At 39.2% G+C, this 26225-nt stretch overlaps 1 protein-coding gene across 6 annotated transcripts in view; it reads left to right on the top strand.

Annotated features, from left to right (window-relative positions):
- Miga1 (mitoguardin 1) overlaps nucleotides 1–26225 on the top strand; it is a 78806-nt gene that overhangs the window by 29138 nt on the left and 23443 nt on the right. For all 6 annotated transcript variants that reach the window (XM_004841411.3, XM_004841414.3, XM_087212956.1 and 3 more), the window contains exons 8-10: nucleotides 14363–14463; nucleotides 25630–25748; nucleotides 26016–26088. In XM_004841411.3, the coding sequence (XP_004841468.1) occupies nucleotides 14363–14463; nucleotides 25630–25748; nucleotides 26016–26088 (293 nt within the window). The remainder of the gene's footprint in view (nucleotides 1–14362; nucleotides 14464–25629; nucleotides 25749–26015; nucleotides 26089–26225) is intronic.

The raw sequence follows: 26225 nt of genomic DNA on the forward strand, positions 1-26225 counted from the left end.
ACTAGTCCACACCCAGGGCCACCCATGAACATTTTCCTCCAATTCTGCACCTCCTCAGTGGCACTCAGGTTCTCAGCATTGACTGAGCTATTCTCCCAAGGGAGGAACAGATGAGCAGGTGAACGGAGAACTTGGAACGTCCCTCAGCATAACCTTTTGGAGGATCGGGTGGAAGTGCCCTGGCTAATAGTGGGGTGGGGGCGGGCGGTTCATACCCTTCCTCAGTAGCATCGATTACTCTCGCAGTACACTGTATTATCTCTGTATGTACTCACCCTCTGACACTGCTCTCAGGTATGGTAGTGACACTAGTCCTTTCCAGGCTCTTACTGTCCAGGTCAAAGAATTGGGTGGAACAGTCAATAAAAGTGAAAGTTCACTTAGGGCAAAAGATGAAGACAAAGAAGTCCAAAAGAAGTGCTCAGGGAGAAAAAGTGCTCTGAAAAGAAGGGCTATGTAGCGTGAGTGTGGGGCAGTTAAAGTAGGAGGAGAAGTCCGCCCTGCAGAGTGAGGGCTGCTGCTGGGAAGGCTCACAGCAGCCACTGGGGTTGTGGCCAGTGCCTCTTACATCCCCCTTGTGACGTCAGCTTTGAGCTAGCCCAGCAGAAACCCATTTGATCTGGTGCCAGAAGGCTGACATCAGGCGCAGGGCTCGGCTTATGCTCGTGAAGATACCGTGCCAGAAGAATTGAAGACAGGGCTCGCTGATGGGTGTCCGGTGCGGGGCTTGGGGCTGTGGCTCTGCGCCCGTCTCTGTCTCTGGTTAACAAGTCTCTGCAGTGGACAGGTCCCGCCCAGTTGTATAACCCCTTTGCCTTGCCCTAGGCTCCTGCCTCAATACCAGACCTTAAACTCCTTGGGGATAGAAGACATAGTTTTTCTGTTTTTCAGTGCCTCATAATATTGCTTCCACGAAGTATAGACATTAATAGGTTTGTAGGTCTCACCACAAGTACCACAATCACCTTTGTGGTTTTTAAACAACATGGATTCCTAGGCTTTGATCCAGGTCTGCTAAAATCACAGCTTTGGAGTTGATGCTATGAAGCAGTTGTATTTCTTTTTTTTTTTTTTGGCACCGGGGATCGAACTTGGGTCCTTGCGCCTGCACAGCAGGCCTCGAAACCACTGAGCTAAATCCCTGCCAGGGATGTATTTCTTAGTTGAATAGCTGTTTCTCATAGCATCTCTGCTTCTAAGGCCTTTCAAGTAATATTTGAATAATAGATATGTGGATGGGTGATTGGTTAGATAGGTAAGGTGGTGACATAAAGATTTTTTACAGTAAGTTTAAGTATGGGCTGGGGATTTAGCTTAGTGGCACTGCACCTGCCTCACAAGCGCAAGGTCCTAAGTTCGATCCCCAGTACCCCCCAAAATTAAAAAAAGTTTAAATTTGTGTCATAATTTTAGTTTATTATTAAACATAGAACATTTTTTTTAGTGAAGTAGAAATTTAGACAAAACTTATTTAAAGAGTATAGGTAAAATATAGTGCATGGTTAAACTATTGGTGCTTTACTTTTTTTTTTGTACCGGGGATCGAACTCGGGTCCTTGTGCTTTCAAGGCAGGTAACGGAACTACTGAGCTAAATCCCCAGCCCCTTGGTGCTTTACTTTCTTCCCTCTTTTCCTCTTTGTAAGGTTTCTTGGTGGTATTTGGCCTTGTTTTTTCTGTAAGTTCCCATGCTTTTCTGGCTGGATGGTACTGTATGTGCCTGTCACTCCCGCTAGTTCAGAGGCTGAGGCCAGGCCCAAGAGTTTGAGCCGGGCCTGGGCAACTTAGCAAGACCTCATCTAAAGAGCTTCCATGCCTTTCCTTCTCTGCAAACATAGAGAAAAGTATGCAGAATATATTTTAAAGTTTTATCAAATACTAATATTTTTCCACGTATGCTTTAGATTTTTAAAACAAAGAACTATGTTATTACAGATATAGTTGAAGATATCTATGCACATTTATCTAATTCTGTTTCTTTGGCTGTCATAAACCTCTGTGTGTGTGTGTGCTTGTGTTCCAGTGAACATTCTTCCATGTATTTCCTTGTGCACATTTACAAATTTTCCTCTAGGACAGGTTTTTAAAAAATTTTATTAGTACATTTTAGGTATACAATATAATGACATTCATCATTTGAGATTTGTACCTTTACATGATGTATCTTGATTCTTATTCTTTCCCCATTCCCCTGCCCTCCCTCCACCCTTTCCTTCCTCCTTATTTACAAGGGCTTTGTTTCAATTTTTTCATTTTCTCATATTTATTCCTTTCCCTTCTTTCCTTTCCCCTACCCCTCCCACTTCCCCTTCCCCTTTGGACCTTTCCTTCCTATTTCACATTATCTATTATACCTTTTAGTCCTTATTTACACTTTCAGTTTCTCATACCAGAGAAACTATTGGTATCTACACGGGTGTCCTGTTTATGTCACTTAGGAGTATGGCCTCATGTGCATCCTAGGACAGGTTTGCACACTTAATGGGAGTTGAGTCAGAGACCAAGAAGTGACAGGACATTTTTAAAACATTAGTAATGGCCCATTGGTGGTCATGAAATCACTTTCAAGGGTTGCAGCTGACATTAAAATAAACACACATAGTACATATCTGTCTGAGTAAATACACATGCAGCACCTGTGTACGAGTGCACACACACCCAGACATGCATACATACACTTGTTTTATAAATGAAATTTGTTCCATTTCTATTCTACTGACATGTAGCCATTGAGTTTTGAAATGCGGGTAAGCTAGAGTGAGGAACACTGAAGAGGATCAGTGTCTAGAGCATTTGCTCCAGATTAAACTCCCGTCAGCAGTGTGTGAGTTACTTCTGTTTTCATTGGGTTAGGGTGTGTCCGATTGTAGCAGGATTTACACTATATTGTTTAGAAGATGTAAAGATCATTTTAAAATATTTTCTTTAGGGAGTTTTGTTTTGTTTTTGTTTTTTGGTACCAGGGATCAAACTCAGGACCTTGCAGGGCCGGGAATTTAGCTCAGTGATTCTACTGCCTGCCTTGCCAGCACAAGGTCCTGAGTTTGATCCCTGGCACCAAAAAAAATAAATAAATAAAATAAAATAAAATAAAACTCAGGACCTTCTGTTGGTGAGGCAGGCGGTGGCACCACTGAGCTAAATCTCCAGCCCTCTTTAGGGAGTTTTTATTTTTATTTATTTATTTATTTTTTGGTACCGTGGATTAAACTAAGGTCCTTGCACTTGCACAGAGGGAGTTTTTAAGTTTTGGATTTCATGTTTACATCTCCAAAAATGTTTTTAACATTTGGGTAGCCAGCTGCCTCAGCACACTTACTAAGTAATATGTCCTTTTCTTATGGATTTGAAATACCGCTTTGTGATATGTTTCTTCTCTTTGTATGCTTGTGTAGTCCAGGCTGGTCTTGAACTCACTATATATTCCAGGCTGGCCTTGAACTAACTCATGGTGATCCTCCTGTCTCAGCCTCCTGAGTGCTGGGATTACAGATGTGCACCACCATGCCTGGTTCTGGGCTTACTTTAAAAGATATAATGCTGTTGTAATCTGCTTGTCCATTCCTGCATTGGTTTCACTGCGCTTTTGTTATTATAGCTTTATAATAAATCTTAACACCTGCCACAGTGAGTCCATTCACTGTGTTCTTTTTTGAAAGACTGCCTGGACTATTCTTAGCCTTTGCCTTTCCATGGGAAGTTTAAGACAGCTTGTCACGTTTCATGAAGCACTGTCTTGGGATTTGATTATTAGGTTACATTTACAGCTCAGCTATGGGAGAATTTATATTTTCCTAATAACCTTTCTAGTTAAGAACATGATATGGTCCTTTATGTATTTCATGCTGCTTTCTAATCTTCTGTAGTTAGGGCTATATACATGTATTTTCCTAAATCCCTTATTATTTCATTATCATTGTAAATGTTATCTCCTTAAAATTTATAACTTTTATCGATAGTACCTAAAATGATGTTGTTTTTACATTTGAATATTAATCTTGTGAACTCTTACTAGTTTTACCAGTAATTTGTCTTGGGTTCTTTCAGAATTTTTATATAGACTGCCTATTGTCTGTGACTGATAGCATGTTTATTTTTACTTTGTTTCTCCCCTATCTTATCTTATCTCTGGGTAGATTCTTATAGTCTCTAAAAAAGGAAGACCATAAGTTAGTTGGCCTGGCACACAGAATCAGAGACTGTCTGCGTGGCACTAGCCTCCTGCTAAGGTAAAGGAGTGTTAACGATAGGAGACACATGAAGCTGGGCTGTTGTTGCACACCTGTCACCCCAGCACTCTAGGAGGCTGAGGGAGGAAGATCACAAGTTTGAGCCTAGCCTGGGCAACTCAGCAACTCAGCGAGACCCTGCCACAAAATAAAAAATGCAAAAAAGGACTGGGGATTTACTTAGTATGAGTTCAGTCCCTTCTCTCTCTCTCTCTCTCTCTCTCTCTCAACGAAGACCACTAAGGCAAGAAAAGCTTAAAAATCAACCTACAGGGCCTGGGATTTAGCTCAGTGGTTTTGCCACCTGCTGTGCAAGCTCAAGGACCTGAGTTCGATCCCCGGTACCAAAAAAAAAAAAAAATCAACTTCAGTGAAATAAAGGTGAAGACCTTGTCTTCCAGTTACTTATGGTCTGATTGGCTAGTTAAGACATATTCTTATGAGAGCAGTTAGAAAGCAAAACAGGTTAATATATTCTTCAGTATCCAGCTATTTATAGAAGCCTGAGCTACCTCTATGAAACAGGAGATTCTTTTCCTCCCTATTTCTGCTTACCTCACAAATAAAAGTTGCCTGTTTAAGAGCCTAAGATAAGAACTTGAAAGTAAACCGATCTGGTTAGGACTGATCTGGTTAGATCTGGTTAGTTAATATTGTGGTTATCTGCTGCTATTTTTTGCTGAAGTTAAGATTTGTGAAGTTCATCTGGAGACCCAGATATTAATGAATATCAGATAAGAAATGTAGTGTTTTTGTGCATGATAATTTTTTAAGCTTTGAAAAATGGCTGTAAGTAGTTGGTAGATTCAAAAATGTTTGTTTTGTTACTCTGATACAAAATATCCATCTATGCTATATATACATGAATAAAATTTTCATATATACCAAGTATCATGCAATGAAAGGACATGTATTCTAATTCTAAGAATTTTCTGTTGTCAGAATTACTTTGGTAGAAATTAGACTTCAGTTGATCACAACAGCTAACATGAGATTGGTGGCATATGGGATAGAAACCTGACACCAAAGAGTAATTTATACTTTAGGAGACCTTTGCTAGTGACATATGTCCATAGAGTGTATTTTATGTGTTTGTTGTGTGGGGTATATGTCATTACATGGTTTGGTAGTTTATTTTACTAACAGTAATATAGAACATTGAGGAATTATGATTTCCCTTTGTGTGTGTGTGTGTGTGTGTGTGTGTGTGTGTGTGTGTGATTCTAGGTAGTGAATCTAGGGCCTTATGCATGCTAGGCAAATGCCCTAATGCTGAGCTACTTTCCCAGGCCCAGGTTTGTTTTTTACTCACTTAGGCTATTTGGGTAGAACCAAATTACTGAGTTTAATACCAGTTTAAAAATAAACATGATTAATAACAGATGGAGCTTGCTTGCAGTTTCTTGGGGACATTATTTAGCTGGTATGGTTTATGTGAATGAAGTTCAAGTTTATTAATCTATACTTTAGTTTTTTTCTAAAAGTAATTAACCTTCATATTTTGTGTGCATACATTTTCTGTACAGAATAGTATGTGTTTGCATTAGAAGTATTAGCAGGAAACTCTGAAGCCGTAAGTTTGATAAATGTCGTTTTTTTTGGCTGAAGCAAAGAACTTTGAGATTCTTTTATACTGATGTGTAGGAACAAATTTAGACCTTAAAAACAAACCAGGAATTTTTATAGCTTAAGAGCATTGCCTTACATATTTCAGATATGAGGCCTCTTCATAACCTTTTTTTTTTTTTTTTTTTTTAACAAAATGAACTCCTAGATTCTTAGGCTGGAATATTTATTTAGCAAACATCTAATTTCTTAGGATATGTCAAACAGTATAAAGCACTGGAGGGAAAACAATGAAAATCTCACTTCTGCTTTTAAACAATTAGAGTCTAGTACATAATAGACATTAAAAATTATATACCACAGAAGAATAATTACATAATAGTGTGTTTATAAAGTTCTGTGGAAACAATAAAGAAAAACATGTGGTTATTCGTGGGAATCCTCAGGGATGGTTTCACAGGAGTGACACTTGAGACAAAGGGTCAGTCCACCAGGAAGACAGCTGAGGACGTTCAGGCCGAGGGGATAACATGGGTAGGGCACAGCCTGCGGCAGCCTGTGAAGCAAGATGTGGCTGGATATGTTGTCGTGAGAACAGAATATACAGGGGAGTGGTCGGAAATGAATCTAGAAAGGTGCAGGAGATAGCTCGTGAAGGGCCTTGCTTCATACCATTAGGCAAAGGGGAGCCACGAAGGCTGTAAGAAAGTCCTAATTGAGATTCTGGAAGGTGGCTACTACATCTGTCTTTCTTGTTCATTTTTGTATAATAGTATTTTGAGTCAGTGAGATATCCTCTAGGGGAAAATTAGAGGTTTTTCCAGCCTAGTACTGACTGCACAGATTCTGTGGCAGAGAATAGGAAAAGCTCAGAAGTGGGGCCCCTGACTGCTAGAGAGACAGTGCTGTTCTCTTGGCAAGCAACCAGATAGAACATTTAGACAGACTGAGTGGACTTGGCTGCAAGACGAGTACCCGGGCCTCTCGCCTGCAGTAGATACCAGCCCAGAGTTGATGACCTTGTCCTCTTCTTTTCCTGCAGAATCACTGTGGTAAGAAGATAAACTGCGTGAGGGTTTATTTTTAGAGAGTGATATCAATTATAAGCTTAAGTTATATACTCAGATCTCTAAATATACAGAGTAAAAATTGCACAACATAGGAGAAATTTGGCTTAGTAATTTCTTCCCAAGTGGTAAGGCTTGTAATCTTTGCGCCACTGGAGCTCCTGTAATCTTAATTTTGAAGAACATATATTACCCCAAACGAAGCCTAACTGAAGTTATTTATGCAGGTCAAAATAGACAAGAGTACAGTGAAAATTCCTGGGTCCCAGAAACAGAGGGGATTCCTGAAGTGTTACTTCGTGTGTTTCCTATCCCAGTTACATCTTACTGCTTGGATCTCGATCTCGCCCCTCCCTCCACTCCTCTGTCCCCACTCACACTCCTTCTTCCCTGCCTTCTTTCCAGGACTTCACTGGCCCATACAGGGCCTTTGTGGGATGTAGAAAAAGGCACACGTGGGATTCTTAGAAGGGCGCTTTGATAAGAAAATATACGCACTAGGAAGATGCAGACGTCGTATCTGGCCTGGATTCGTTCCCCCTGGCCCAGGGCACTTTGTGCACTATACAGAGTGACCGCTTGTGCCTGGTGGTTCTCTCAAAGTCTCTGTAACAGCAGAACAAATCTTAATTACATCTTGTTCCAGTCCCAACTTTCTTCTCCTTTAAAAAAATGTAAAAAAAAGCTGTTCTTCATCTAAAATGTGAGTGGCCCCCTTCCTTTTTCTCTCCGTTACTCAGCCTACATTGGCAGCTGTGCTTCCCAGTTGAGAGTCACAGTTGTCATGTTGGCCAGTCACAGTGAAGGAAAGTTTTGATAAATGAGGAAAGCCAGGGACAGCTGTTGTGCAAGCCTCCTTTCAGGGCTCGTCTCCACGGCAGGCTGTGTGGGGCCACCGTCCATGTGGTGAGCCTGTGAGCCGCCCACATCCACAGCTGGCCGGCCTTGTGCTCTGGTGCCTGATTGCCACCCTGGGCAGCACTGAGGCACGCTGCGGAAAATTGAGAAAGTATATCACAGCTTAGTTCTTTCACTTACTGAAAGTGTTTTCCATTTTTGTATTCAATCTTGGTTTTTCAAACTCTGCTGGGTTTTTTTTGGGTTTTTTTCCTGTTTTTTGGTACCAGGGATTGAACTCAGGACCTTGCACTTGCGTGGCAGGCACCAGAACCACTGAGCTAAATCTCTGGCCTTGGTTGTTTTTTTGTTAATTGAAAAAAAATTATTCACAACGTGGGTAGGCAGATTGGCATACAAAATATGATTAGCATAATTTTGTAGACTCCTTTAAACAGATTACAGCGGAGTGTTTGCAAGATCATTGTTGGCACAGAAGCGTGTCCATTTTTAATAAAACCTTAGAAAGGACAAGGTTCCAAATTGTGTTGAAACTGCTGCAGAGTAGCGGCTGACATAGAAGTCAGACGACACTATGACATCTGGCAGCTCCCCCTTCTTGGCGGTGATAGGAAGTCTGCAGTGGACAGCCTGCTTTTTTTAAAGAGTGGCATCTTTGGAATCTCCACTAGAGTCTGCTGAGGTTAAAATAGACCCAATGCCTGTTCAGTGACAGAAAATAGAATGTGCCTCAGGATGGCAAAAGTGAGACACAAGACCCACTTGGATTGGTCTGTGGAAATAGATCCAAGCATGCAGTTCTAAGTTCCAGGGCTAAAGTATCTTCTGGTTTTCTTTTTTTTCTTTTTCTTTCTTTCTTTTTTTTAAGCTGTTAAAGCAAATCCTTCTTTGGGAAAGACTTAACATGTGAATTATGAGGTTGTGAAAGAGGGAGGAAGGCTTGAATCCAGTCAGATTTCTAGCCTAAAATATATGACAAATTTAGTTAAAGTAAACATTACAGTTTCAGAGTTCTTCCAAAGAAGAACATTGTTTATATCTATGCATGAATGTTTTAAAAGTTCTGGGTGATTGCAACAGGTCAAGAAATATTTTAAAAAATTGTAGATTTACTTATTTTAAAAGGTCCCCCCCCAAAAAAACCCCCAGTTTTACTGAGAGCCAGTGTGGTTAACTATATGATTTATGGTGTATTTTATTTTTATTATTTTTATTTTATTTTATTTTGGGAGGTTACCGGGGATCGAACTCGGGTCCTTGCACTTGTGAAGCAGGCGGTGGAACCACTGAGCTAAATCCCGAGCCCAATGGTGCATTTTAATTAAACATCCAATTTCTGGAAAGCTTTCTCTTAGATATTATCTAAAGCTTAGTTATCATTCATTAAAAAACATGTACTGTATACTTCAGGTTTAGAAAATAGTATCCGAAGTTTAATTAATTTAGGTTTGAATAGTAGAAATGTAGGAAATGTAACAGCTCTGAACACAAATCCAAGTCGTATTAAAGGCAGAATGACCCAGAAGAAAGAAATGACGGTCTCTTTAGGGATTTTCATGTCCTGGGGATGGTCTGTTTGTAGTAACAAGTAACACATCTTAGTTTATATGAACCAGCATTTGTTTGTAGTATGTTCGATATTACAACAACAATAGGAATTATTAGAAAAGAAGAAAAGAAAATCCCCAAGCCAAGTTGCTTCAGGGCAGCAGTACCCCGGTTTTTTGTATTATACATTCAGGCAGTAGTTACATAATACAACATATATTAACGCATCTAATCCTCACAGTTTTATGAGTTAGGGCTTATTCCAGTTTTACAAACGTCGACCAGAGAAGATAAACTTTCCCAAGGTCACGCAGCTAAGAAGTAGTAGTCAGAATATGAATCCCAGCTGTCTGATTCATACTTTCAACAACTTTGCTATCCTGCCTTCCATAGAAGCAACAAAGTAGATAAGTTTTGGAGAATGCTTACAGGGCATAATACTGTGGCTGAATGTTTTAAAAGGAGTATGCATCATTGAGGCAATACTCTTAAGTGAAATAAATAGGACACACATGTATAAATACCGAATAGTTTCTCTGGTGTGAGAAACTGAAAGTGTAAATAAGGACTAAATGTATAATAGGTCATGTGAAATAGGAAGAAAAGGGGCAAAGGGGAAGGAAGTGGGAGGGCTAGGGGAAAGGATAGAAGGGAATGGGATTAATATGAGAAAATGGAAAAATAGGAACAAAGTCTTTGTAAATAGGGAGGACTGGAGGGGTTGAAGGGAGGGCTGGGCAAGGGTGAAAAAGAAGAACCAAGAGAGACTATGTAAAGGTGCAAATTTCCAATGATGAATGTCATTATATTGTATACCTAAAATGTACCAATGATTAGAATGAATAATCAATAATGTAAAATAGGAAGAAAAGGTCCAAAGGGTAGGGGTAGTGGGAGGGGCAGGGGAAAGGAAAGAAGGGAAAGGAAAAATGATGAGAAATGGAAAAAATGGAAATAAAGTCTTTGTAAATAGGGAAGGGTGGAGGGCGTGAAGGGAGGGCTAGGAATGGGGAAAAAATAAGAACCAAGATGCATTATGTAAAGGTACAGTTCCCAATGAGAAATGTAATTGTGTTGTATACCTACAATGTACCAATAAAAGAATTTAATACAAAAAAATAAAAAATAAAAAAAATAAAAGGATTGTGCATTTCTGGATCGCATGAAGTACAGTGATCTGTCACATACTCTTGTGTAACACTCACATAGATCATAATATAAAACATTCCCAACTCCCACAGAGCTAACTTCTGTCCTGATGCTGATGCTAATTGTTTTCCAGCTTTTCTAAAGAATTTTACTAACAAAGTGTATAACCCTGACCTGATCACTGTAGTTTAGTCTGGATGTGTTTGAGCTTTGTGTAAATGAAGTCATATGTCTAGTTCTTCACTTATTATATTGTGAGATTTGTATTGCTTACGGGTTGCTGTGTTTTAGCGATTCTTCTAGTTGTATTGTGTTTCATTGTATGAACATGGTACATAGTTTGTATGTTCTCTGGTAGATAGCAGGTTTTAGTTTTTTCAGTTTGGGAATATTATAAACAGTATGGTTGGGAACATTCTTATGCATTAAGCACACATTTTTGTAAAACATATCCAAGGGTGGAATTGCCAGGCCTTAGAGAACATAATCTTGAATTTTTGTAGATAAAGCCAAACTTTCCAGATTTGTTCTACCAATTAATGTTTCCACAGTGGTGAGACTTTCCATTGCTGTACATCTTTAAAAAGAACAATAGCCATTTTTTTCCAATTTTAACCATTCTGGTAGGTGCATAGTACTATATCACTCTGGTTTTAGCCTTTTTTTACCACTAAGAAATACTTAGTACACAGTTTCTGAAAATACTAAGACAAAACCTTTGGTTTTCAAATATTTATTCTGTCCCTGTCTTTCAGTATTGCAACCAAGATTGATATGTTTTAGAAAGAGTATTTTAAATTTTAATTGGGTACGCAGAAAGCAGTTAGTTTAGGATATTGCCCAAGATTCTTTTTTTTAAAATACTTTTTATTGGCTTATGTGAAAAACAGATGTGTTATTTCTCTTCATAATTATTAAGCTGCCATTCCAGAAATCATAACAGTTACTGAAATAAAAGGTACAGTCTGTGGTTTATGAAGTTGGACTTAATGAGTAAATCTTTCTAGTTCCTCTGGAATTGAGCCATTTTTCTTTGTTGGATTGTGTGTGTGTGTGTTCTTTTTAAAAATAAAGTGCAGCCATTGAAACTGGTCTGGATGACGTTGAATGGCTGGTTACTGTTGATTGAAGTAGAACAGACTTAGCCGCTCAAGGGTAATGTCTGAAAGGTAAAGTGACACAAGATAAATGTGTTCTAAGCTGAAAATAGCAAAAGGCCAGTGGAACCAAGAGTTAATTGACTTGTATATTTAGTCCCACTTTAAATTTGCTTTAGGATAATAAAAATTTACTATGGTTTCTTTTCTGCACAAGTAATAGAAATAATGAAAAATAACTAGGAAATTAAAAAATTAGGCTTTGATAGTTATAAATGCTGATTAAATTTTTAAAATAATCTTAAAGTGTATGTGTGTATATTTTTTAAAAGTCTCATGTATATAGAAAAGAGAATTATGGAAATTTTTACCCATAACTGAGTATCCAAAGGTACCAGTTTTCTAGCTGTTTATAAGTATAAAATAGTCATGTTGTTTTATTCTCTAGTTTGTGGAAACTACATTTCTTTCTTTTTTTTTTCCATATGGTACTCGAACTCAGGACCTTGCACTTGCCAGGCAGGTGTGGTTCCACTGAGCTAAATCCCCAGCTCAGAAAACTAAATTTCTACAATATTTTTTGTTTGTTTGTTTGCTACAGTAGTTTTGAAATACAATAATTTAACCTCAGTACAACCATTTTGTCCCATGAATATTCATTTAGTGGTAGAAGGAGTTTTTTTCCTGTATGAAGGTTTCACTGTCTTGCCCAGTCTGGCTGAAACTCCTGGGCTCAAGTGATCCTCCTGCCTCTGCCTCCCACATTCCTGGGACTGCAGCTGTGTGCCACCGTGTCTGGCTTTGTAGTAGGACTTTAAGCTGAAAAGTTAGGTCCTGTGCTTTAAAAAAATTGAGCCGGTGTGGTCTTGCAACCCTGTAATCCCGGCACTCAGGAGACTGAAGTAGGAGGATTGCCACGAGTTCGAGGCCAGCCTGGGCTACCCAGTGAATTCAAGACCAGCTAAAACTACATAGCAAGACATTGTCTCAAAAAACCAAAAAAATAAAGAAAAAAGAATGTAAACTTCATGTGAAATCAATTATAATTGAACTTAGAAGGTAAATAGTTAAAATGTAGAATCTTGTCTCACCAAAAATAAAGTGAGGGGGTGGGGATTTAGCTCAATGGCACTGTGCCTGGCTCGCAAGCACAAGGTCTTCAGTTCAATCCCTGGTACCAAAAACCATAAAGTATATGCTACATGTGTGGTTATTTTTGATACTTAGAGGGAATAAATTTTGTACCAGTTGTGGCTTATTTTCTGTTCTGCTTGTCTTAGAACTTGAAAAAAAAAATCAGTTGCATAACTTTTTAATTTAAACTAAATTAATGGTTTGAATTTAAAATAAAGTAAAAGCTGCACTTCCTTTTCCAGTCACAGATGTGATATTTTCTGCTACTTAAGGATTGAAAGAGAACTTGAGAGATTTCTGGTAAAAGTGAATTTTATTTATGGAAGAATGATGGAGTAGAAGTTTTGATAAATGAAAGCCAACATGATTTTAAGTTTCTATTTAAAGACAATAAAATGTCTGACAAATTTCACAGATTGAGAATCAAAATAAGAAAAAGCAACATATATTTCATTCTATGCTTTCTGTACCTGTGATAAATTTTGGTTTCCTTTTGTTTGTGTTTTAAAAATTTTTATACTTGTGATAAATTTTGAAATACATCAGTTGTTTGCTACAGTATAATTAATCAGTGGGTATTTGAAAATTTAATGTCATCAATTAGATTCTTTCTTTTTTTCTTTGTTTTGGTACTGGGGATCAAACTCAGGTCCTTGTGCTTGCAAGGCAGGCAGCGGAACCACTGAGCTAAATCCCCGGCCCTAGATTCTTGATAATAGTATGTGAAGATTTTCATGCCTACATTCAAATGCTGTACATTGCTAATAGGTAGCCTGTCTTTGGCCAGGTAAATCATTTCCAAAATATTTAAGCTTTTCTGCCCTTTTAAGGTCACTGGACCAGTTGTAGTTGGCCTTCAAGCAGAATAAGTATTAAGGACCTAGATCTGATCCTATTCGGGTGTTCAGCATTTTGTTTTGCTTTGTTTTTTTTTTTTGTAGTACCGAAGATTGAACACTGAGGTACTTCCCTGCCCTTTTTGTTTTTTGAGACAGGGTCTCACTAAGTTGCTAGGTTGCACAGGCTGGACTTGAACTTGCAGTCTTCTTGCCTTGCTGCCCCAGAGTGCTGGGATTGCAGCTGTACACCGCTACGCCTGGCTTTGGGTGTTGAGTTTTTTTTGTTTCTTTGTTTTTGTGCTAGGGATTGAACTCAGGACCTTGCACTTGCGAGGCAGGCACGGTGCCACTGAGCTAAATCCCTGGGCCTGGGTGTTCAGTTTTTAAAGTAGGCCTTAAAGCCTGAAGAATACTTAAATTAGTTTTGCTATATGCTGATTTTACCATGTATGGTAGATAATTTAACTTAAGAGTTATGATATACTTGAAGCCCCTTTAATATAAAATTAAGTTTAATCTTGTTTTCGTGTTAAAAGTGATGTCTGGGGCCAGGGATTTAGCTCAGTGGTTTCACTGCCTGCCTCGCAAGCGCAAGGACCTGAGTTTGATCCCTGGTACCAAAAACAAAACAAAAGAAAAGTGACATCTGTGTTACAGTACTTTCACCACTGCTTGTGCTACTTCAGAATCAGGCGATAGCTGTACTTGGAGAGTATTGTTGGGTTCAGTCCCTTGAGGCATTACTATTTTCCTTTAGATCTTTGTACTCTAAATAAATAAAGACTGTGGTAGGTGGGACACAAACTATAGAAAGTGAAATATGGCAGAGACAAGGAAAATCCCTCTCTGAACTTTCCACCTTTTTTCACTTTTAAGATAAAGATACGGATACCACAGTGAAGGGAAACACGGATGACTTTGGCCTCCGAGATACCTTGAGCATTGCGTCAACTGACTCCTTTGCTTCAGCAGCAGAGGTAGGACCTGTCTGCTCCTATGAGAATTTCTCTTTCATTCTACGTAGTGCACTACAGTTTTTGCCATTGTGCTCTAACTTAGTTCCACTGCCATCTGTTTAGCATGCCCCTGTGGTGGGTGCCAGGACACCCCATGAGCGCTACCTGCTCCTGTGCTCACACAGATGCTGCAGCCTCTTTAATGAGGGGGCCACGTAAACACCTCCCCTGGATGGGCTCTGCCAGATGAGGCACAGAAGCGTTATCTTTTAGTTTTGTTTTGGTTTTTTGAGACAAGGTCTCACTATATAGTTCAGGCTGGCCTTGAACTTACTGTGTAGCCAGGGTGGCCTCAACTCACACTGAACCTCCTGCCTCAGCCTCCTGAGTGCTGGGATTACAGCCATACGCCACCATACCTGGCAGAAGTATTTTCTTGATGGAAAGCAATTTCATCTTATATCAAAAAGTTTCAGTGTTCAGAATCTTTAGTTCACAGATGTTACTTCTACATCTTTGTTTCAAGAAAATAATCTGATTAAAAAATTATATGTAATGATATTCATTGTGGCAGTTTAATAATAAAAAACTAAACACAGTCCAATGCCAAGTTACAGACATATGTAATTTGAAATGTTATAGAACAATAAACATGTTTTTAGTAAATTTTAATGACATGAGAACATGATGAAATAAGAGTGTATGCTTTGTGATTTTGAGAAAAACATGCTATATAAGCATGTGGGTAGAGGAAAAAACTGAGTATAAATACACTAATGTGCAAACAGTGGCAATCACTTTTACCGGAAAGCTGTTTCTTTCTTTCTTTTTTTTTTTGGTATGGGAATTGAACTCGGGACCTTGTGCTTACAAGCCAGGTGGCGGGACCACTAAGCTAAATCCCCAGAAACCTGTTTCTTCTTACTTTTACTATTTAATACAGACAAGTCCAAAGTAGTTTTTATGGAGAAGAATTTCTGTTCCCTTTGCGTTTTTTCCCAGTGAGAGAAACAATATACATAAAACCACAAGGCTCTAAAGTTTCTACTACTCACATTTAATAAAATACTTTGGGGGCTAGGCTATAACTCAGGTAGAATGCTTACCTAGCATACACAAAGCCCTGGGTTCAATCCTCAGCAAGTAAAAAAAGAAAAAACAATTGCAGTATTCATTCATTGGATTCACTTTAAAGTTGTTGTTTAAATGAAAAAGGTTTAAGATATTTAAAAAAATTCTCATAGAAGAGAAAATACATGAATATACAGAAGGATGCAATATCCAAGAAATGTCCTAGGAATAGAGTATAATTAATGTATGGTGTCAAAACATGAATGTTCCAGGATAAATTCTTTTATGTAATAAATGTTAAATCTTTTAAAATTATATTTACTATATATGAAACACTTAAAATCAAGAAAACTATTTTTCTTTTGCAGTACTGAGGATTGAATCCAGGGCTTCATATGTGCCAGGCAAATGCTCTACTACTGGTATACATCCTCAGGCCTCAAGAATACTATTTTAGCCAGGTGTGGTGGCACATGCCTGTAATTACAGGACTCGGGAGGCTGAGGCAGGAGGAGGAGGATCACTATGAGTTCTAGGCTAGCCTGGGCTACATAGTGAGTTCAAGGCCAGACTGAACTACATAGTGAACTACATATTTTGTCTCCAAAAATAAAAAGAAATACTATTTTAATGGAGAAAGTTATTAAGAAAACAAGATCAGAAGTCTTTGAGAAGTTAACATTTCTGACCACATGAGAGCAATTTTAGAAATAGAAAGATTTCTTGAGGCTAGAATGTGGTGGCCCTTGTCTTTATTTTGAGACAGGATTTCAAATTAAAAAAAGCTTGGGATATACCTCAGTACGAAGGTACTGGGTTCCAACCCTAGTACAGAAAAAACCAACAGAGCAAAGATATCTTGCCTGTTTAGATGAAAACAGGTACAGCTGTAAGCTTTTCTCAAGCTAGGTTAATTATTTGTGAAAGTGATTAACAAGATTTTCCCATGTAACTTTGCCAAACATTGATTTGGAACCATAGTTGAAAAATTTTTTTATGTTTTTAAATATAATGGCTTTATTGAGATATAATTCATATGCCATAAAATATATCCTTTTAAAGTATACAGTTCAGTGTTTTGTAGTGTATTCATGGAATTGTACAGCCAAGGGTGCTTTTAAATTCCAGAACATTTTTATTACTTCAAAAATAAACTGCTGCCCGTTACCACTCACTCTCCAGTCCTTCTACCCTTGACCCTTGGAAGCCAGTAGACTCCTTTCAGACTCTGTGAATTTATTTGCCATATTCTGGAATGGAGACATACAATGTGTGATATTCTGTGTTTGGCTTTGTTTCACTTAGCATAGTATTTTCCTACAAGTTCTAAAAAGTCTTTTTAAAAACTAATAGGCATTGGATCAAGGATTTAGCTCAGTGCCACTGCACCTGCCTCTCAAGCACAAAGTCCTGAGTTAGATCCCCATACCAAAGAAAGAAAAAAAAAAAAAAGGAACTGAGGATGTAGCTCAGTGGGAAGACCCTGGGTTTAATCTCCATTACCTCAGCCACACTTCCCCCCCTCATATCTTTTCCAGGTTCTGGTAACCACTACTCTTTTCTCTACCCCCCCCCCCCCCGGCCGATCAAGCTCAGGAGCTTGCACTTGCCAGGCAGGCGCTTCATCACTGAGCTACATCCCAGGCCCTCTTTTTTTTCTATGAGATCAACTTTGTAGCTGCTAGGCATAAGTGAGAATATCATATATAGATAGATATAGATATAGATATAGATATCTGCTCCTTTGGGGGAAAATAATTTAGAAATATAGGAAACTTCAAGTTTCAACTAGCAAAAGAACAAATAAGAAAACCCTTTTTCATGGTAAATTGCATGTCTTCATATCTGGCATTAAACCATACTATTTTTTTGTTTGTTTTTTGGGATTTTTTGAGACAGGGTTTCACGTGTGGTTCAGGCTATCCTTGAACACACGACAGTCCTCCTGCCTCAGTATCCCTAATACTGAGTGCTGGGACTACAAGCATGCGCCACTATGCCTGACATAAACAATATTATTGACTTCTACTTCCAAAGTAACATCTCAGCTCTAGTTGTTAATCTTTTCTGAAACCTTTAAAAAAGTATCTGAGAATTTTATTGAAAAATTCAGGGCCAGCCTGAAATACACAGCTCAGTAGTTTTTTTGTATAGTCAACTTGTGTAACCAAGTGTAAAGTGAGCTTGAACTAAATAGTGAAATCCTACCTTTTAAAAAAAGGGTAGAGGGCTGGGGATTTAGCTCAGTGGTTCCGCCACCTGCCTCATAAGCCACAAGGGTCCTGAGTTCCGTCCCGAGTTCAATCCCTGGCACCAAAAAAAAAAAATTCTTCCAACTCCAGTGGACAAATATCGCAATTTAAAAATGGCCAAAGGGTTTGAATAGACATTGCTCCAAAGAAAATACACAAATGTCCAATAAGATGAAAAATCTTCAGTTCACATTCTCTAGGGTCGGTATAATCAAAAAGATGGGGGCTGGTGATACAGCTCAATTTAGACTGTTTACCTAACGTGTTAAGGCCCTGGTTTCAATTCCCAGTACTGAGAAAGAAAAATACATAATATAATCTGTAATCCCAGCTCTTGGGAGGCTGAGGCAGGAAGACTACAAACTTCATATAAGCTAGGGCAATATACCAAGGTCCTGCCTGAAAATAAAAAGGCTGGAGATACAGCTAAGTGTTGTCTGGGTTCAATCCCTAGCACTGAAAAGCAAAACAAAACAATGAAAAACGAAAGATGGATGTTAACAGTTGTTGTTGATATTGTGTAAAATTTGAATTCTCATATGTTGCTGGCAGTGTGGGGAAATGGGCAGCCATTTTGCAAAGCAGTCTTGGTAGTTCCTCAAAAAGTAACACGGAGTTGCCATCTGACCCTCCTATTCCTAGATGAATGTCAGAATTGAAAACGTGTCTGCGCAAGAACTTGTGCACAAGGGCCCATAGTAGCCGTATTTGTGATAGCCCAAAGCCTCTCCACTTGTGAGGAGTACACAGATGTGGTCCATCCACACACTGGAATTTAGACACGAATTTGGAATTTCAGCTGTGGACACAAATGAAATGCTCTGGTGTGTGCTATATCACAGAGGGGCTTTGAAAACATTTTCCTGAGTGAATGCAGCCAAACACAAAGGCCCCACAGTGTTTCATTTCCACAGTAGGACACACCATAGAACCTGCAAGCAGACAGTGGTTTCCAGGAATTGGGGAAAAGGGTGAACTTGGGGTGACTGCTAACGCATAGGGTTATCTTGGAGGAGTGATAAAAATGTTCCAGAATTAGAATGCAGCGTTGGTTGCACAACTCTGATTATACAAAAAAACCACTGAGCTATGTATTTCGAAAGGGTAGATTTTATGGTATGGGAGTATCTCAATAAAACTATTATTAAAGGGCTGGGGATTTAGCTCAGTGGTTTTGCAGCCTGCTGTGTAAGCACAAGGACCTGAGTTAGATCCCCGGTACCAAAAAAAACCAAACTGTTATTAAAAATATAGTGTGTCATTGAATGGATAACTTATTAGAAATGAAGTTACTGTAGAAAAATTTTGTTTAGCTGGCTACAAAACAAGATACAGTGTTTGCAGTTTTTTTGGGTTTTTTGGGGGGTTTTTTGTATTAAATTCTTTTATTGGTACATTGTAGGTATACAACACAATTACATTTCTCATTGGGAATTGTACCTTTACATAATGCATCTTGGTTCTTATTTTTTCCCCATTCCTAGCCCTCCCTTCACGCCCTCCACCCTTCCCTATTTACAAAGACTTTATTTCCATTTTTTCCATTTCTCATCATTTTTTCCTTTCCCTTCTTTCCTTTCCCCTGCCCCTCCCACTACCCTTACCCCTTTGGACTTTTTCTTCCTATTTTACATTACCGATTATTCATTCTAATCATTGGTACATTTTAGGTATACAATATAATGACATTCATCATTGGAAATTTGCACCTTTACATAGTCTCTCTTGGTTCTTCTTTTTCACCCTTGGCCAGCCCTCCCTTCAACCCCTCCAGTCCTCCCTATTTACAAAGACTTTGTTCCTATTTTTCCATTTTCTCATATTAATCCCATTCCCTTCTATCCTTTCCCCTAGCCCTCCCACTTCCTTCCCCTTTGCCCCTTTTCTTCCTATTTCACATGACCTATTATACATTTAGTCCTTATTTACACTTTCAGTTTCTCACACCAGAGAAACTATTCGGTATTTATACATGTGTGTCCTATTTATTTCACTTAAGAGTATCACCTCAATGTGCATCCACTTAGCTATAAATGTCTCTAATTTCTCATTTTTTATGGCTGAGTAGTACTCCATTTTATAAAAAAACCACATTTTCTTTATCCAGTCTCCAGTTGATGGGCATTTGGGCTGTTTCCAAGTTTTAGCTATTACAAACTGTGCTGCAATGAACATGGGTGCACATATATCACTGTGGTATGATTCTTTTAACTCTTTGGGGAAGATCCCCAGCAGTGGAATAGTGGGGTCAAATGGGACTTCCAGTCCTAGTTCTTTGAGGTATCTCCATACTGATTTCCACAGTGCTTACACGAGTCTACACTCCCACCAGCAGTGCAGCAGGGTTCCTCTTTCCCCACAGCCCCGCCAGCATTTATTATTGGTTGATTTCATGATAGCAGCCATTTTTTCTGGAGTGAAGTGGAATCTCAGCGTTTTTTTCATTTGCATCTCTTGAATGACCAGTGATGATGAACATTTTTTCATGTATTTATTTGCTATTTCTACTTCTTTGTGTGAGAAATGTCTGTTCATTTCAGATGCCCATTTTTGGATTGGGTCTTTAAATTTGGGAGGTCTGATCTTTTTAAATTCTTTATAGATTCGAGATGGTAGACGTTTGTCTGAGGAAGAGCAGGTGATTTTTTCCCACATTGTGGGTTGTCTCTTCACACTGCTGGTGGTTTCTCTTGCTGTGCAGAAGCTTTTTAATAAGAAGAGATCCCATTTGTTGATTGTTTGTGCTAGTTCACGGGCAACTGAGGTTTTGTGCATAAAATCTTTTCCTACGCCGATGTCTTCAAGGGTTCTACCTAACCTCTGTTCCAACTGGTTCAGAGTTTCTATTTTAATATTTAGATCTTTAATCCATTTTGATTTTAGTTTAGTGCATGGTGAGAGATATAGGTCTAGTTTTAATGTTTGGCAAGTTGAAGCCCAATTTTTCCAGCACCATTTATTAAAGAGGCTATCTTTCCTCCAGTGAGGGTGTTTGGCTCCTTTATCGAAGATGAGATGGCTGAGTGTGTCTGGCGTTGTTTCTGCATCTTCTAATCTGTTCCACTGGTCCTCAAGTCTTGTTTCTTTGCCAGTACCATGCTGTTTTTATCACAGTAGCTTTGTAGTAGAGTTGCAGGTTGGGGATTGTGATAGACCCTGCCATGTCTCTGTTACCTAGAATTGCTTTTGTTATTCTGGGTCTCTTCTTGCTCCAAATGAATTTTTGGATTGTTTTCTCGAGGTCTATGAAGTATGCTGCTGGGATCTCAATTGGAATTGCATTAAATCTATATAGCAGTTTTGGAAGTATGGCCATTTTCACTATATTAATCCTTCCTACCCAGGAGCAGGGGATGTCTGTCCATTTTCTGATATCATCTCCAATCTCCCTTTTCAGAGTGCCATAGTTTTCAGAGAAAAGGGCTTTGATTTCTTTCGTTAGGATGATTCCTAGGTATTTCAGTTTTTTGGATGCTATTGTGAAAGGAATTATTTTCCCTATTTCTCTCTCAGTGAGTCTGTCATTCGTGTAGAGGAAAGCTATTGATTTTTGTGTGATGACCTTGTAACCAGCTACTTGACTGAATTTGGTTTTTAAGTCTAGAAGACTTTTGGTGGAGTTCTGTGGGTCTTCTATATAGAGTATCATTGTCATCTGCAAATAATGACAATTTGACTTCTTCATTTCCTATCTTTATTCTTTTTATTTCTTTCTCTTGTCTAATTGCTGTGGCTAATGTTTCCAAAACTATATTGAACAAGAGTGGTGATGGTGGACATCCTTGTCTTGTTCCTGATTTTAGTGTGAAGGATTTCAGTTTTTGACCATTTAGTACGATACTGGCTGTTGGTTTTTCACAGATGGCTTCTATCAGTTTGAGGTAGAGACCATCTTTTCCAATTTTTTTAGAGTTTTTATCATAAATGCATGTTGGATTTTGTCAAATGCTTTTTCTGCATCTATGGAGATAATCATACGGTTTTTGTCCTTGGCTCTATTAATATAGTATATTACATTGATTGATTTGCATATGTTGAACCATCCCTGCATCCCTGGGATGAATCCCACTTGATCAGGGTGTATGATCTTCTTGATGATCTTCTGCATTGTTTGCCGGTATCTTATTAAGGAATTTTGCATCTGTGTTCATTAGTGAGATTGGCCTATAGTTCTTCTTTTCAGTTGGGTCTTTCTCTGCTTTGGGGATCAAGGTGATGCTTGCTTCCAGGAATGAATTTGGGAGTATTGCTCCCTTTCAATTTCATTGAAGAGTTTAAACAGTAGTGGCAGCAGTTCCTCTCTAAATGTCTTGTAGAATTCAGCAGTGAAGCCATCAGGGCCTGAGCTTTTCTTAGTTGATAAGTTATAATTACATTTTCAGTTTCATTGGTTGATATTGGGTTGTTCAGAATTTTTAGGTCTTCTTTGTTCAACTTTGGTAATTCATATGTATTTAGGAATCCGTCCATTTCTTCTGTGTTGTCCATCTTATTGGCGTATAGGTTCTGGAAGTAGGTATTGATGATCCTCTGGATTTCTGCTGGGGCTGTTGTAATTTCACCCTTTTCATTCCTAATTGTATGGATTTGGGTCTTTTCTTTCCTTTTTCTGATAAGGTTGGCTAAGGGTTTGTCAATTTTGTTGATTCTTTCGAAGAACCAACTCTTGGCTTCATTGATTTTCTTTTTTTTTTGTACTGTTCTCTTGGTCTCCATTGGATTGGTGTCTCCTCTGATCTTTATAATTTCCTCCCTTGTATGAGCTTTGGGGTTGTCCTGCTCTTCTTTTTCTAGAAGCTTGAGGTTCAGCATCAGGTTGTTTAATTGGGCTCGCTCTGTTTTCCTAATATGCATATTCACTGCTATGAATTTCCCTTGTAAGACTGCTTTCACTGTGTCCCATAGATTCCGATATGTTGAATTGTCATTGTCATTTAATTGAAGGAACTGTCTGATTTCTTCTTTAATTTCCTCTGTGACCCACTGGTTATTCAGAAGTGTGTTGTTCAATTTCCACGTGTTTATGAAATTTTTTGAGTTTCTTTTGCTATGGATCTCCAATTTCATCGCACTATGGTCTGATAATATACAGGGGATAACTTCAGTTCCTTTGCACTTACTTAAACCTGTTCTATGAGTGAGTGTGTGGTCTATTTTGGAGAATGACCCATGTGCAGCTGAGAAGAATGTATATTCTGATTTTGTGGCGTGGAAGACTCTGTAAACATCTGTTAAGTTCATTTGTTCAAGAGTTCAATTGAGTTCTAGTATTTCATTACTTATTTTTAGTCCAGTTGATCTATCTATTTCTGACAGTGGGGTGTTGAGGTCCCCCACTACAATTGTATTAGTGCACAGATGACTTTTCATGTCCATTAGTATTTGTTTTATATAGTTGGGCGCACTAGTGTTTGGTGCATAGATATTTATGATTGTCATCTCTTCCTCTTGGATTCTTCCCTTTACAAGGATGTAGTGTCCTTCTTTGTCTCTCTTAATCAGTGTTGGTTTGAAATCTACTTGATCTGCCAAGAGGATAGCTACTCCTGCTTTTTTGGGGGTTCCCGTCGCATGTAGTATTGTTTTCCACCCTTTAACTTTCAGTCTGTGAGTTTCATTTTGAATTAAGTGTTTCTTGTATGCAGCATATTGTTGGGTTTTGGTTCTTGACCCATTCTGCCAGTCTATTTCTTTTGATTGGTGAATTGAGACCATTAACGTTGATGGTTATAACTGAAACATATTGACTTGTCATTGCCATGACTTTTTCTTTTTGTTGGGTTCTCCCCCTTTCCATTTAATTTCTTGTCGTGCCAGATGGGTTCATTCTGCTTTGCTTCCTGGGGCTGTGATCCTCAATGTCTGTTCCTAGGATATTGTGTAAAATTCTTTGGAGTGCTGGTTTGGTATTCACAAAGTTCCTAAGGTGCTCTTTGTCATGAAAGTATCTTATTTCTCCATCCATTTTGAAAGACAGTTTTGCAGGGCACATCAATCTGCGTTGGAGGCTGTTTTCCTTTAGGGCTTAGAATATGTCACTCCAAGGTCTTCTTGCCTTGATGGTTTGTGTTGAGAAGTCTGCTGTGATTCTGATGGGCTTTCCTTTGTATGTGATTTGTTTCTTTTCTCTGACTGCTTGGAGAATTTTGTTCTTCTGTTGTGTTTCTGGAATCTTAACAATTATATGCCTATGTGTAGATTTGTTTTGATCAAGGCTATTTGGAGTTGTATATGCCTCACTTATCTGTATGTCAAGCTCTTTTCCCCTGCTTGGGAAGTTTTCTGCCCTTATTTCTGTGAAGAATTTTTTTATGTCATCTGCACTCTCCTATTTCTTCATTGACTCCAATCAGTCTTATGTTATTCTTCTTTGCATCATCTAGCAGCTGCTGGATTGATTTCTCATGTTCCCTTATAATTTTGAAGCAATTTTTCTTTTCCTGGTCATTAATTGCAATCTTATCTTCTGTATCTGAAATTCTGTCCTCACATTGGCTCATTCTGCTGTGTAGACTTTCAGTGGAGTTTTTCATGTCCTGGAAATCTATTTGCATCTGTTTTATGGATTCCATTTGTTTCTTATGTTGGGATTCCATCATGTTCCTGAGCTCCTCTCTAGATTTATTAATCATGTCTTGCACTAGGAGCAGAATTTCTCCTGTTATCTGAGAAATTATTTCTGATTTCATTTTTTCCAGATCCCCTTTTGTTGCCAGTTCAGTGGGTCGAGGTGGTTGAGTATCAGAGTGTTTCATCTCATTTCCCTTTTGGGTTGCTGTAGGTGATCTGGAAGTCTGGTTTTGGGACTTATTTACGTGTTTTCTCATTTCGACTGGGGGCAGTGGGTGCTGTTGGTGCCTGCACGGATTACCTCCTCTGAGCTGGGAGAGGTGGGACAGGGGCCGGGAGCAGCAGTAGGGATGGTGACCCAAAAGCCCTTTCCTCTGGGCTGGGAGCAGCGGGAGGGATGGTGGCCCAGAAGCCCCTTCCTCTGGACCAGGAGCAGTGGGACGATGGATCAGAAGCCCCTACCTCTGGGCCGGGAACAGTGGGACTCAGTACCTTTCTGGTGGTCTGGAGTCCTCTGCGTCTTTGTAGTGTGGAATCAGGTGGCTGCCTGTCTGTAGCAGGGTGATTTGGTGTCTTCCGCGCGACTCAGGACCTCGGTAGGGCGTGCACAGACCTGCCTGTCTGCAGCGGGCTGATTCGGCGTGTGTTCCATGCGACTGGGGACCTCAGTAGGGTCTGCAGTTGTTTGTAAGGTTCTGTTAGAGGACTGGAATCCTAGCCAGGCGTGGTGGTGCAGGCCTGGAGTCCCAGCACTCAGGGCTGAGGGGAAGCAAGAGGATCATGAGTTCAAGGCCAGCCTGGACCTCAGAGCAAGGTCTTGTCTATTCTTAGGGCTGCTCTACTAGCCAGAGGAGCTGGCTATACAGAGATTATACCAAGAACAGTCTGACAAAGGTTAATCAAAGCTACAGATAAGATGGAATAGCTAAATTGAGCTTATTTTCATGATTTTTTAGAAAGTTTTGCTTAATGAGTTAATACTACTAAGTACTCCGTGGATGATAACCTCCCCCTATGCTTCCTCTTCAGCTCTTCTTACTGATGAACAATAAGATGATTGCTGTTTTGTGCACCCTGTGGATTTAAGTAGTTGGATTACAAATGAACTAAGCTTGTTACAAAGTTCTCTTTTGAACAAGTGGATTCTGACCTAAAAAGAAGTTAGGTTTTATTTGCGCCAGAATGGTAATGGATGATTTTTATGGTTTTGTCCAATTTCATGAGTCTTGATAATAGGGAGATACTATGACAGGCTCCTGCCAGCGTAGTCTGTGTTAACTCAACGCATTCTTAGCTTGCAGAACACGGAGAAGCACGGCAGACCTACAGCCTGGAGTCTTTCTGCCGCTGCCCATTTTATGAAGAAGCCATGCATTTAGTTGAAGAAGGAAAAATTCACTCCAGAGTGCTGAGGTACCATGCCAGTTTTGCTTATGGTCGTGAAACATAGTGAGGTGCTGTTGCTATGTTTGTGTGATACTGATTAAATTGTGTTTATGAGAATAGGGGAAATATGGTTTTGGTCTGAGTAAAAAAGAAAACATTTGTACGTATTCTGCGAGGATGGAGTAGACATATGTTTTCTATTAAGGTCTTGCGATTAAACCTTTTGTGAGTCCAGATTTGCAGTAGGGTGGATCCTGAGTGAAGTTTAACAGTTGTCTCCTGTTTATTACACAGAACTGAAATGTTGGAATGCCTTGGAGACAGCGACTTTCTTGCCAAGCTTCATTGTATTCGACAGGCTTTTCAGGTATTTTTACCCCGAGTGGCCTTCCTTCCTGCTCATCTCCATCCTTCTGTGTGAGCCCTGCCCAGGACCTGGACAGCACCTTGCCTTTGTACCCCCGGTGCCTAAGTGCATTGCCCTCCTGCTACTTTGTCTCCATT

The sequence above is a fragment of the Heterocephalus glaber genome, unplaced genomic scaffold, assembly GCF_053883595.1.
Source record: "Heterocephalus glaber isolate CG9 unplaced genomic scaffold, H.glaber_assembly_v1.0 deba00001442, whole genome shotgun sequence".
Classification (NCBI taxonomy): domain Eukaryota; kingdom Metazoa; phylum Chordata; class Mammalia; order Rodentia; family Bathyergidae; genus Heterocephalus; species Heterocephalus glaber.